Genomic DNA, 14,292 nt, shown 5'->3' with positions numbered 1-14,292 from the left:
CATTACTTATGGAGTTAAAAAGAATTGTTTTCTTACGGGTTTCATGCCGGTGATGACTCCTATATAACCGGCAAAGTGAACCCCCTTGGCAACCGTCTTTCCTCCCTGCTGATATTCTACGTTGATGATCAAGGGTCGTAGACGCTCTGTCAAGGCCCAGGTTTGGTTCTTCACATCCCAGCTTCAAAGAAAAAATGAAGTAGAAATAAGTATGTGTGTAAATGAATTCTTATATACATGAATTAGCTACTGGTATCACTGCAGCTTCCTTTACACAATAAGTACTGATTAATCATTGTATCATTAATCACAAATCTCCTGACGGTAAATCAAGATCACCCTTGCTCTCATATTTTGGTAATATTTTCTTCAAAAGGCTAGTCACCGATCATAGTTTTAGTTTTTAATTTGCAAAACGTTGTGCTAACAAGATTCAAGTATAATTATAGATAATTAAAGAGTTGTGATTAAAATTATAACGCTTGTGCCATCAGAGTGAAGTTAAAAGCAACATATTCAACTACATGTACATATATATAAACTAGTACATGTATATACATGACTATAAAAATGAAAAGTGAAAATGTAACACTTATAAAATACATTGAACCTAAAAAATGCTTGGTTATTTGTAACAGTATATGAAATCAGCAATTTTATCTATCTAGATTCAAGATAAATGAACAGAGCAATTATTTGAACAGTACAGTTATTTAATCACCTTTAAATAGTACCTTTTTGCATGTTGCATATAATTTCAATTTGTAACATATTTTGATATAAAATATAGCGATCTTGAGTAAGTAACAGCTGCATTTCATATCAGGAAATCTATTGCTATATAGCTGTACACTTTGGTCAATCATGAATTTGCAACAATTGACTACATTCCAAATCAAAGCGATGCAAATATTATCAAAATAAACTTAATCAAGTCAGATTGCACAGCAATAACATACCCAAGGAAGAGTCCAAAGTCCAAATTCCTGGCATGAAATAAATCTCCTTTTGACACAGAAAAGATAAACAGAACAAAGGTAGGTTAAAATCATTAATATGTTGAAATCACAGGTATGCATGTTTGATTAAGTACATGTACTCATCAAAGAAACTGGTAATCTGTGATCTTCATACTGATAAAATAATGAAATGACATAAAATGCTGAATGGCATAAAAGAGTAATTCATAATCTTATTGTGATGGTGGGAATACAAAAATATAACTCCTAACTACATGCCACTATAAATTAAATGACTAACAAGGCATGAATACTTAAAGTGATTGGTTAACATTGGTTTGACTTTAAAAAAATCTGAGCTAGAAGGTCACACTTGTCACCTGTGTCTGTGATATGTTACAAAAATTAAGCCCAGAAAAAATTGCGTTCGAAAATCATTATTTAGTGCTTCAAAAATTGAAATATAAAGTGACCGAAAACACCATCTTAATTTCATCCCATACACTTATGTGTACTATTTAGGCGTCTATTAGACGCCTATTTACTAAATTGGGGTTTGCCTTGTAGTTTTAGCTTTTCTTTCTAAATAATGGTTGTTTTCAGGGTTTATTAGTTCAAATACATGCACTTGTACACATGTTTCATCTTGGTTTGAGAATTTTTTAAATCGGCTGCTCACAAAGTTAAACAATACCTTTAAGAAGAAAATCATTGTTTACGGTTACATTTTCTCTGTTTCGATTTTTTAGGGGATCTTATTGGTACATTGAACAAGATGAAGTATTTAAACCTGATTTTATTAACATCCTGATAATAGGCGATGACACGCATCATTGTATCTCACTGTTAATGTGTTACCACAAAGTTGCCCTTTTGGCGCACATAAACTAGCTCATGTGCATGTGCTGCCTGGATATGAATTACCTTTGTTTTTGAGATGCCATTTACTTGAGTCAAAGTCAAAGCCTATTGTACTCTACGTTCCAGGAATCAAATAAAGTGGAAAATGAGTTGAAATAAACACTAACACATACTGTGCTAAAATGGGATCACAATATAATTATATAATCATCATATAAATAATAAAATATGCAATATAATCAAATCCTGAATATTAAATATTTAAGATGACAGAATTGCAAATAAAATGGATAGCATGTGAAAACACAACAGTGTCATTTTCATAACAGCTGTAAAGTGTAAGTGGGTATGGAAACTGGTGATACAATGAGAGAGAAAAGTGCAACAAAGAGAAATGAAAGAGATACAAAAAAAAAAAAAAAAAAAAGGAAACTATACGCTCTTTCATGAACAGAGAAAAAAAATAGATAGAAAACATATATATGAATAGACTATGCATACCTGTTTTATCCTGGGCTACTAATGAAGTGCACACAGTGAAGACTTCATAGAATATATTATAGAGAACAACTTCACCTGTTATTTTAAGAAAAAACAAAGCAATCTTCATATTATGGGGGGTGAATGCTATGAATTGGTGCATCAGTTGCAGCATATGAAGAGCTCACTTGCAAAAGGGGTTAGGTCCATTTTTCATCAAATTTGATTTTATTGTCTCAATGTAAAGATTTTTAGTACTTCTATAAGATGATACCAAGGAAAAGTGATTATCATTGTGGATCTAACCCCTTTTGCAAGCAAACTGAAATGAATCCAATCTCTTGTGATTAAAAAAGTGATATTTGTTTGCCACTTATTCATGTTTTCATGTGAATTTCAAATTTTCTTTGGTATCATAAGAGCGACAAAAAATGTAGAGGTTTTGAGACAAGAAAACAGTAAAATTTATAAAAAATGGACCTAACCCCTTTTGACAAATGAGCTCTTTATAAGAGATTGGTTGAAATTCTCATTAAAAAGTGAACTAAAATGGCAGAGAAAAATAACTTTTTTTCAAAAGGGGTTAGGTCCACACAGAATGTTTTTGGAAAGGAATATTTAAAAAAACATGAAGGTAGATTTATTTTATACCCAATTTTATGTTCTCATGGTAGGAGCTCATTTGTCAAAAGGGGTTATGTCCATTTTTCATAAATTTTATTGTTTTCTTGTCTCAAAACCTCTATATTTTTTGTTGCTCTGATGATACCAAAGAAAATTTGAAATTCAAATGAAAACGTGAATAAAAGTGGCAAACAAATATCAATTTTTAATCAAAAGAGATTTGATTCATTTCAGTTTGCTTGCAAAAGGGGTTATGTCCACAATGATAATTTTTTTAAGAATATATAGAAAAAAATTGAAGACAGGTAGATTTATTTTATACCCAATTTTATGTTCACATGATAGGGTAGTACATCATGACAATTTAATTTCTCATAAGAATATTGAAATAAGTGAGAATAAAAGACGTTTTTTCTCGGAATGGTCCAAAGTGGACCTAACCCCTTTTGCAACCAAACTCTTCATATATGTTGGATATCAAAATACACATGTATGTACATTATACGTAGATAATGTTTCATTATGCCCCATTTACAAAAGTTGATGAATTTACTCTCATCTTCATGACTAAATCTTTCTTTCCTAACTTATTAACACACAGGCATACATCTGGTCTTATCATTTGTTTTTTTAAATATATTTGTGTTTGTTAAATGAGGTTTGATGATATCTGACTCTTCCAAAGGATTGAACCTCCTTTGTGAGTTTCATTCATAATGTGTATCACTTTTTAGATAAAAAAACCCCAATCAAATGTGGTTTAATAAAACACTGTATCTCACATCCATTCTTTGTAAGGTACATGATCACAATTATACAGTTTAATTTACACAATAATATTAATATAGACAACATATATTACCTAGTGGGATACCTGTAGCATTAGCAATACCTCTGAGCTCTCCTTGGTATGGTTCAGGAAAGGTATCAGTAAGAGGAGCCTTCGGTGATTAGTTAATAAAAAAAGAGTGAAAAATAAGTCTGTAAATGTTTTGTTATCAATACTACCAAGAAACACAATCGGTTTACACTGAGGAATATCCTCAAAATCCAGCTTTCGTTCTCAACACACTAGAAAGTTTTTCATGAATTTTGTAAATATAAAAAAAAAAAAACATTTACAAAATTACCTGATTTGAACTTTCTTACTTATCAATCAATGAATGGGTTGCAGACATTTGAAAGCTTGTTCTTGCTGAGAGAATCTTATATCCTTTAATATCTTTTACCAAAACAGATAACATTTCATGGTTGTACTAAAGAGTACTTAAGTAAACACATTCAAATAACTTTATAAAACTTTATAAAATATTATAGGAATTTATATCTTATTTGTATTTATCAATGTTGAATCTCATAACATTGTACTTATTGATCTTCATCAATATATTTCATTATTCAAATTCAAGAACCCAAAAGAATGTATTTACAACACACATGAGGTTTGTGTAAAATACAGTGTATGAATAGATGACAAGAATACACAATTCATGCATTATATGCACATTTTGTTATTTGAATGATAAGTTTTTTGTCAAGTTGGTAATACAAAAACAACAACAATAATAATAATATAATATTGATGATAATAATGATAATCATACCTGCTTATACAGTATCTCATACTTAATCGAAGTCCCTTAGCATTCTACAAAAATTATGTACTAAAGTAGCGCGTTAGCTCAGTCGGTAGAGCGGGGGACTCATATTCCGGTGACCCGGGTTCGATTCCCACTTGGTGCGCTAGTGCCCTTTGGTAAGGCATTAATCCTCAGTATAAGCCGTCGGTCCTCTGGTTGCTTGCTTACAAGCATTAATGCTTTCTTAGCAATCAGGTAAAAAAATCACCACCAAAAAAATAAAAAAAATAATGCAGAATAATAACCCTGGGTTTAACAGAGCAGCTATGTTGGAATAATCAAGTGGTAAAACACAATTTGTAAGCTGAAAAAAATATGTCAACTTACTAAAAGTTCATCCACCAGATTTATAGCCTTTGTCTCATTGACGAAGATTCCAACCAAATCCTTGATGTCTTGAATCATTATTTTCATCTAAAAGGGAAATTAATGTGAAAATATGCATTCATAACAATGTATACCCAATACCCTGCAAGTAAAATGGTTGCAAATAGCCTATCTGAAAAGGTCTTATTACCAAAACTTTGCAGCCATGAGTAAAATTATGTTTTGAAATACAAACACATCTTTCACATCAGGGTATTTTCTTTCCATGGCTTCCTCTTTTTTTAGCTCAACTGCCCAAAAGTTGCTACATTGCATTACATTCTATATTGTACCCAAATTTTAGGAGCTATTTTATTAATGAATACAGGGGGTAGGTTACAGCCTAATGTCCCCCCCCCCCCCCCCGATCCAAGTATTTTCAACAACACATTTATCTCAACTAAAAGATTAAAAAGTTGGAGGGGGAGTAAACATTCACAGAAAGTATGTGTAATATATTACAATACATTAATATGCATTTTGAAAGGATGGGGGGGGGGGGTTCGAAAAACTCTGTGTGTGTAAGTTGATATATAGTTGAGTGGCCTCCTTGGGGATGGTTTTTTAAAACAAGCTTTATCCAGAGCTCCAGTTAAGAAATCAAAAGGGCTAGGCCATTTTTTTTTTATGTAAAAGAAGGAGAAGGCGGTGCTTACGGGGGGGGGGGGGGGGGGGGTCAAAGGCCATTAAACAAGGACATCAACAGTAAAATGTTCCTTTGAAATGTACTTCAATGGGACACATGCACTGGAATACCACAGGGTACCAAGGCCACATGCAAAAATAGCATCTTATTTTGGTCTTAAGTCTACAAATATATGGAGGGCATCAAGACCATTTGTGGTGGTATCGGAGGTTACGACCTTGGATAGCCTTGGAATAATTTGAGATGATGATACCTTGTCTGCCATTGGTTTGACGAGTCCAGTCCATCTGTCTTCTGGTGCTTGGTCCAGATTCAGAACATAAGTCCCAACCTTGGTGTTGACCGGTGGTGGGTAGGCATCAGTACGACAGTCCTCAGTAAACTGGAAGATAAAAAAAAACATAGGAATTATGCCTTGTCTTTCCATGAATGCTCAAAGTTGAAAGGTCGATAACTGAAGAAATATTTTCCAAATATTGGTCTAATAAACACTGTATTAAAAAAGGAAATATTTGAGAAATGACTCCCCTCCATGATAAATTTTCATTTTTTTAAAGAAAATGATACAAATATCATTTACCTCAGCCTGGTCAATGGTTTAACGTAGATAGTTGAAATTAAAATGGATTATTGTTAAACTTACATTTCAGGCCCTTTTTGTTGATTTTCGGTGAGCGTTCCACACACATGCGACGAGTGATCAACTCCGAAGTGATACGCGTACTGGTCAGCTGATCGGTCAGGTGATCGGTTGGTTATCTTTTTGTCAGACGTTCATAATTTATGTTAAGCGTATCAATCTTCAGTATCTTGATTTCAAAGCATCAGTATTGCAGAGAAAAGTCATTATTGATTGGAATCAGTGGCGGATCGGGGGGGGGGGGGGGGGGTTGTGGGTGAGCATTTCTGCCCGTTCCCCCTTTTGAGATTTATAGTAAACATTTTGGAATTAAATATGTTGTTAATACTAGTTATGTGCCCCCCCTCCCTTATGAGAATCACGTACAGCATTATTTGTAATGGGGATATTTCGTTCATATTCTTTTCTCTTTTTGGCCTTTTTTTTTTTTGCTTGTCAAATTCCCAATTTTACTGGGAACAAATTAACAATATGACTTTCTATACATCACTTTTAGGGAAAAACTTTTTATGGGGGTGGGGGTTGGGGGCTTGCCAAATATAATGGTGGAAAAAATGAACTTCTTTTTAGTGACAACTTTTTTTTTTTTAAATTGTCAAATTTTACGCGAGACAAAATGACCTTCGATCACTATTAGTTAAACACCATTTTCCTTCTTTTTTTTTTTGGGGGGGGGCTTGCCATATTTTACGTGGGACAAAATGACCTTCATTTTTAGCCCAGCTAAAGCCCGGGTAATAATAGCAGGGCCCGCTGGGAGAACAGTTTTCAGAACTGAAGTGGTTACCCTGGGTAAATATACCTCTATTTTTTATTATTATTATTATTTTTCAGTGACAACCTTTTTTTTAATTTGCCAAATTTTATGCAACACAAAATAACCTTCGATCCTTATTATAGTTAGAACCTTTTTTATTTTTTTTTTTGGGGGGGGGGCTTGCCAAATTTTACGCGGGACAAAATGAAATTCATTTTTTTAGTGCCAACCTTTTTTTTTTTATTTGTCAAATTTTACAAGAGACAAAATGACCTTTGATCATTATTAGTTAAAAACCATTTTCCATTTTTTTTTTGGGGGGGGCTTGCCAAATTTTATGTGGGACAAAATTACCTTCATTTTTTTAGTGACAATCTTTTTTTTTCATTTGTCAAATTTTACGCGAGACAAAATTACCTTCGATCATTGCTATAGTTAAAACCTTTTTTTTTCTTCTTTTTTTTAGGGGGGGGGTTGCCAAATATCGCGTGGACAAAATGACTTTCCCTTTTTTCTTTTCTTTTTTTTTGTGGGGGGGGGGCTTGCTGAATATTACGCAGACAAAATAACTTTCATTTTGAGTGACCATTTTTTTTTCTCGCTGAATATTACGCGAGACAATAATGACCGTTTTTTTTTTTAGTAAGAACCTTTTTTGGGAGTTGTCAAATTCTACTTGAGAAAATTCACCCCGGGCCCCCCCCCCTACTTAATTTGGAAAATCTTGGATGCGCCTCTAGTTTGAATCATAATGAAGATTAAGATCATGCGTATATATAGCTTACATCAACGGCAGAGGCGTAAACCGCCGGGGGCATGCAGGCTGGCCCTTGATCCCCAGTGGATTTCACCGGAAAAAAAACGGGATAAGAGAAAAGGAATGAAGGAAGGAAAAGAAAGAAAGAAAGACAGAAAGAAAGAAAGAAAGAGAAAGGGAAGAGAAATAAAAGGCCATAAAAAAGCAAAAGGAAAGAAAAATGCATGCGAGAATCATCCCGAATGTTATGTCAAAATCTATCGCAAAATTTATATTTGTAATAAAAGTGACACAAATTTTGCTCGCTCGCCTCTTCATCTGGTAGGTGCGTAGCTAGGGGCGGTGCCCCCCGAAAAGGTCCCTCCCCCCAAAAAAAAATAAGGAGGGAAAAGAGAAAAGAAAAAGCGAAATGAGAAAGGGGGGTGTATAACTTAGTTTATAACTGTTTTTCCTTTTTTGGGGGAAGGGGTCAAAACCTTAACGTTATGTTTTTCTATAATTAGGTCTAATTGCTAAATATCCAGAGCCAGAGGTATCTTTCTTTTATTTATTTTTTTTTACTCATCACGCTACTGCCACACACTGGTTTGCCCTAATGATCATGGACAATCATAAAAAATATCATTTTCATACCATGTGACTGGGAAATTTTTGGCTCCACCCCCCCCCCCTCTCTCGATCCCTGTATCGATTTTGACTTGATAGGGGCCTATACCTGATGTAATTTGCTTCAATATATAATCATAACGGACAGAACGCCTTGAATACAGGCCAAACAGCCTAACGACATTGCCGTGTCACGTGACAACCAGTATTAAACAAGGATGTGCACAACCCTATGGCGACAAGGTTAGTCGCAAAAGTTGAGCAAGTTCTGGACAAAAAGGCTTCAATACCCCAAGAAAAGACCAGGCGAGTACTATTTATACATTATATTCCATAAGTAATATCTAGGGTCTAATTTAAAAATAGATTTCGTCATGGAGCTCCATGGTAAGATCTAGTAATTTAAGTCCAACTTTAAATTCGCGTGCACTCACTTTTTTAACACAGGAATTAATAGGCATGGTGCCTAGAGTGGTTATATGCTTAGGTCAACCAATAGAAGAGTCTCTTTTGAAAAATAATGAAGCGCATTGGTGATATGAGGCGTAATTTCCTTGCTCCCCCGACGCTTATGCTTGTACGCTTCTGTGCTAAAAATACATGTGGCTCTCTTCTCAGAGACATATTTTCTCGGAAAAGATTCATCACCTCGAACACCAACTTATAATAAGTCTACCAATCCGTCGTTATAATGTCTTTGAAATGTCTCCTTTTGTAAAACATGATGTTCTTGCACGATGCAGCAAGAAATAATCATTGCAGACGGACAAATATCGCATGTAACAATAAGTTACAATAGCCCCCTATAGTAGACTTGTTAACTGCAAAAAAAGGGGTGAACGCTGCATTTTTTAGTACAAATGTCCCACTTGGCACAAATGTTCCTTGAGTCAAAAGAAAAGGATTCATCCAAAGAGACACGCTGTATCTATGCAAATAAGCAAGTAATTTGCATAAATTTGCATATTATGTTGATATAGTAAAAAAGTATTTCAGAATATATTTTTAACCAGAACTGCCCTAAAATTGGAAATAAAGACTTAGGGTAAGAAAGGGAAGAAAATTGTCATAAAATAATTGGGATATCCTTGTTTATTATTACCTAATTTACATAAATTATGCAAATTATAATTTAAAACAAAGTATTTTTTCATGAATCCTGAACTGTTTTATAAATAACAGCAATTAATACACAATGTCAACATTCTACATGGAAGAGAATATATTAGCGAAAACATCGATATGCTTCATGACAGTATTAGTGTCTTAATTTGCTTAGAAAGAGGGCAATTACGTCAAAATGTATGACGTGATATTGCGCTAAAACGAGACCAAAACAACCTCTATGTCACAGTCACACTCACGAATCGGACAATAAAGCGATCAATTGTATGTCATTCGAGATAACACAATCTCAACACAATAGCTTCCATCGGCTTCTCGTATCGCTTTTGTTGGTGTGTCTGCCACACCGTAATCTATGGTATATACGGGCAAAATGCATTTCGGTATCGGTAAAACACTATTAATTTTGTTTTATTTGTTTCTAATTTGTTTCTCTTGGAAAATTTACAGGAGACATTGCTTTGCAGGTTACTGCTTTAATGAAGCTCTGGCACATGAATCATGACGAATGTACCCCACCTCAATCCATATTTTAACTTTATTAAAATGTATATCTTTTGGAGACCCCGAAGTGGCAAAACTGCATTCCCCGCGACATTCCCGCTACTTTACAAAACCAGTTTGACTTGTATTATCGACTTGGAAAAGACAGATGTATGAGACATCAGTTAACATGTTTCCAGAAGATAGTTTTTTTATTTTATTTAAGCCTACGTCCATGGGAGCCCTCCGAATTTACCCCATCCCCTCTCTGTATTTCGACACTAAATTAAAAAAAATATCGTGTTTTAAAGCCACCGGCAAGGCAAATTGCGTTTTTGGTATAATAAAGCAACTTTTATATCTATATTTCATATTTATCTATATTAATATTATTATTATCATTAATATTATTATTATTATTATTATTATTGTTATTATTATTATTATTGTTGTTGTTTTGCAGTTTGTAATAATGCTCTAGCACAGTAAAGGCTATAACCCAACAGGAGCATGCCTAGGATACCCTTTCACCTTTTGGTTTTATGTATTCAAAAATAGTTTATCGTCTTTAGAACTCATATCTTGGAATAGATGAGGTGAAAATACTCTACAATTGACATGTAGAAGAGCTGTGGTACATTGAAGAAAAGCCACACGTAAGCTCTAAAGTACCCCTTTATTGATTCCACTCTATGTAAAATTTAAATATTTTTAGAGTCCATTCGGAAGAAAGATACATTTCTACTACACACAGTAAAGCCTCTTTACTTTCTCCTCTTGAAAAAAAAAACATAGAAGGCATTGTTTTATATCGCATAAAATAAGTTTGTGTACATGACGGTGGCCTGTCGAAGTTGCCCAACCCTTTATTTTGTTTTGACAATATATATTTAGAATATCGTCTAAATGAAGCCCTCATCTGGAAAAGGGCACTTATTGAAGGCAGCATCTACATTATATAGAGGAGGCCCTGGTACTTGGAAGCGGGGGCTGAAGCACCCGCAATATTTTTCTGAAGGGGGGGGGGGCTGTGCTGCGTGTGTTATTCTCCATAGACAGCACCCCCTGGAATTCCGGCAGATATGACAAAACGAAAAAAAGAAACCCTTGTAAAAAAAAAACCCTTCATTTTGTAGTGCAAACCATTTTGTTTATTTGCTTGTTAAATTTCTTGATGTAAATTTGAAAAGCAAAAAAGTTTCAATGTAAAATTTTGGTCCGAAGAAATTTAACAAGCTTCAGCCCCCTCTTCCCAGTGCCAGGGCCTCCTCTATATAATGTAGATGCTGCCTTTAATAAGTGCCCTCTTCCAGATGAGGGCTTCATTTAGACGATATTCTAAATATATATTGTCAAAACAAAATAAACGGTTGGGCAACTTCGACAGGCCACCGTCACGTACACGAACTTATTTTATGAGATATAAAACAATGCCTTCTATGTTTTTTTGTTTTTTTTCAAGAGGAGAATGCAGAGGCTTTACTTTGTGTAGTAGAAATGCATCTTTGTTCCGATTGGGCTCTAAAAATATTCAAATTTAACATAAGAGTGGAATCAATAAAGGGCTGTGTGGCTGTTCTTCAATGTACCACAGGTCCTCTACATGTCAGTTGTAGAGTATTTTCTCCTCAATCTATTCCAAGATATCAATACAAACAAAAGTAATCTTTTAAGAGTTCTAAAGACAATAAACTATTTTTGAATACATGAAACCAAAAAGGGAGAGGGTATCCTAGACATGCTGTTGGGTTATAGCCTTTACTGTGCTAGAGCACTATTACAAATGGCAGAACAATAATAATATCAATAATGATGAATATAAATATAAAAATATAGATATAAAAGTTGCTTTATTATACCAAAAAACGCAATTTGCCTTGCCGATGGTTTTAAAACACGATATTTTTTTAATTTAAAGTCGAAATACGGAGAGGGGATGGGGTAAATTCGGAGGGCTCTTGTGGGCGTAGGCTTAAATAAACCAAAAAAAATTTCTTCAGGAAACATGTTGACTGATGTCTCATACATTTGTCTTTTCCAAGTCGATTATACAAGTCAAACTGGTTTTGTAAAGTGGCGGGAATGCAGGGGGATGCAGTTTTGCCACCTCGGGGTCTCCAAAAAGATATATATTTTAATAAAGTTAAAATATGGATTGAGGTAGGATACATTCATCATGATTCATGTGCCAGAGTTTCATTAAAGCAGTAACCTGCAAAGCAATGTCTCCTGTAAATTTTCCAAGAGAAACAAATTAGAAACAAATAAAACAAAATTAATAGTGTTTTACCGATACCGAAATGCATTTTGTCCGTATGTATCATAGATTACGGTGTGGCAGACACACCAACAAAAGCGATACGAGAAGCCGATGGAAGCTATTGTGTTGAGATTGTGTTATCTCGAATGACATACCATTGATCGCTTTATTGTCCGATTCGTGAGTGTGACTGTGACATAGAGATTGTTTTGGTCTCGTTTAGCGCAATATCACGTCATACATTTTGACATATTTGCCCTCTTTCTAAGCAAATTAAGACACTATAATACTGTCATGAAGCATATCAATGTTTTCGCTAATATATTCTCTTTCATGTAGAATGTTGACATTGTGTATTAGTTGCTGTTTTTTAAAAGCAGTTCAGGATTCATGAAAAAATACTCTGTTTTAAATTATAATTTGCATAATTTATGTAAATTAGGTAATAATAAACAAGGATATCCCAATTATTTTATGACAATTTTCTTCCCTTTCTTACCCTAAGTCTTTATTTCCAATTTTAGGGCAGTTCTGGTTAAATATATATTCTGAAATACTTGTTTTTACTATATCGACATAATATGCAAATTTATGCAAATAACTTGCTTATTTGCATAGATACAGCGTGTCTCTTTGGATGAATCTTTTTCTTTTGACTCAAGGAACATTTGTGCCAAGTGGGACATTTGTACTAAAAAATGCAGCGTTCAACCTCTTAACAAGTCTACTACTACCTCTTGTAAATTTTCTTGTATTTTGCACGGAAGTAATAAAACTAATAACAATGCAAAGATAAAAGAATTTTCAGAATACCTTTTATCTCGATATGTTCTTCTTCTTCTGGAAACAGTACAGTCCACCGTCTGGTGTATTGTCGTACTGGTGAAGTGCAGCGTGCAAGTGTATGTACATTATTTGATAAAAAATTGCTTACAGCGTGCAAGTAAAAACAACCACCGTTATTAACGGAGCTGGGTCTTTTGTACCTCTTGTTTAAAGCTGTGTAGAGAGGTACAATTAACTGTGCTGTTGGGGAGGGAGTAAAAATTTTGAAAATTCACGCGACCAAAATGCAAATTAATATTCCCTCTTGGCATCAATTTCCAAAAAACTGAGAAAAATCAAGTTAAAAGGAACAAAAACAGTGACATTTTTTGTCTTGCGCAAATGGATATTTTCATGACAATACTAACAGAACATTAAACCATTCTCTCTGACACATTTCAAAGTTCAAACTCAGCAAGTACCACTAGGCATAGACCAAAAGCTTCGGTCTCTGTTATGTTGGTTGTTCAGCTGAACTCCGTTGGCTTCACTCACCAAATACAGAGACCGAAGTTCTAGCGCGATCTGTACAGGGGACTCAATGGCCATATGTTTATGTACTTAAGATCAGATAAAACGGGGAAGTGAATTTGCGCGACAGCCGAGGTAAGTCACTGTTTTTGTTCCTTTTAACTTGATTTTTCTCAGTTTTTTGGAAATTGATGCCAAGAGGGAATATTAATTTGCATTTTGGTCGCATGAATTTTCAAAATTTTTACTCATTAAAGACAAAAATTGAAGAGCCCCGACGGGGGGATTTTGCATTGCAAGTCCCCTAATGGTGGCTGCACGCTAGCGAGCCGTCTGTGTATGAGGAGAAATTAAAAAAAAATAAAATGTTAAAAAACTCCTCGAAACAGACGGCTGCCAGCTGTCTACACTAGGCACTACTGCACAGACTGTTGAGTACCATGGGAAGTGCGAAGTTCGCCACACCTCAGCTCCGCTCAGATCCCGCGCTCCGGCCTGGGACGGGGCGGGCGGCCTGCAAGTCCCGTTCACCGGTCGGTCGCGGTCGTGAGTGAGCATGCATGCACGTTTACAGTTTAAACTCTGCATCTGCAGAGTAATCTTAAAGTGAAATGCACAAAACATAGATACTTACCGGTGGGAATTCTTGGGCCTTCGTCGGGCTGATATACAGTAAGAACAGAATGATAAATTTCACTAATAATACAATTTTTGCGTCCATCTTGATGATCTTCAAATTCAACGACTTCTGCAGGTTCGTTCACGGTGTCATGTGATCGTCAATTGTTTACA

The 14,292-nt window shown here is 34.8% G+C and overlaps 1 protein-coding gene across 2 annotated transcripts in view; it reads right to left on the bottom strand.

Annotated features, from left to right (window-relative positions):
* Positions 1 to 14,292, bottom strand: part of LOC129262054 (acid ceramidase-like) — a 24,852-nt gene extending 10,560 nt beyond the window's left edge. For both annotated transcript variants that reach the window (XR_010293737.1, XM_064100304.1), the window contains exons 1-7: positions 14,135 to 14,292; positions 5,830 to 5,958; positions 4,892 to 4,978; positions 3,787 to 3,865; positions 2,322 to 2,396; positions 960 to 1,005; positions 37 to 181 (exon numbers count right to left, since the gene is read on the bottom strand). Coding sequence is in view for 1 of the 2 variants with exons in the window: in XM_064100304.1 (XP_063956374.1) it covers positions 37 to 181; positions 960 to 1,005; positions 2,322 to 2,396; positions 3,787 to 3,865; positions 4,892 to 4,978; positions 5,830 to 5,958; positions 14,135 to 14,221 (648 nt within the window). In the remaining variant the exon portion in view is untranslated. The remainder of the gene's footprint in view (positions 1 to 36; positions 182 to 959; positions 1,006 to 2,321; positions 2,397 to 3,786; positions 3,866 to 4,891; positions 4,979 to 5,829; positions 5,959 to 14,134) is intronic.

The sequence above is a fragment of the Lytechinus pictus genome, chromosome 5, assembly GCF_037042905.1.
Source record: "Lytechinus pictus isolate F3 Inbred chromosome 5, Lp3.0, whole genome shotgun sequence".
Taxonomy (NCBI): Eukaryota; Metazoa; Echinodermata; class Echinoidea; order Temnopleuroida; family Toxopneustidae; genus Lytechinus; species Lytechinus pictus.
This window is presented reverse-complemented; position numbering and strand designations above follow the sequence as displayed.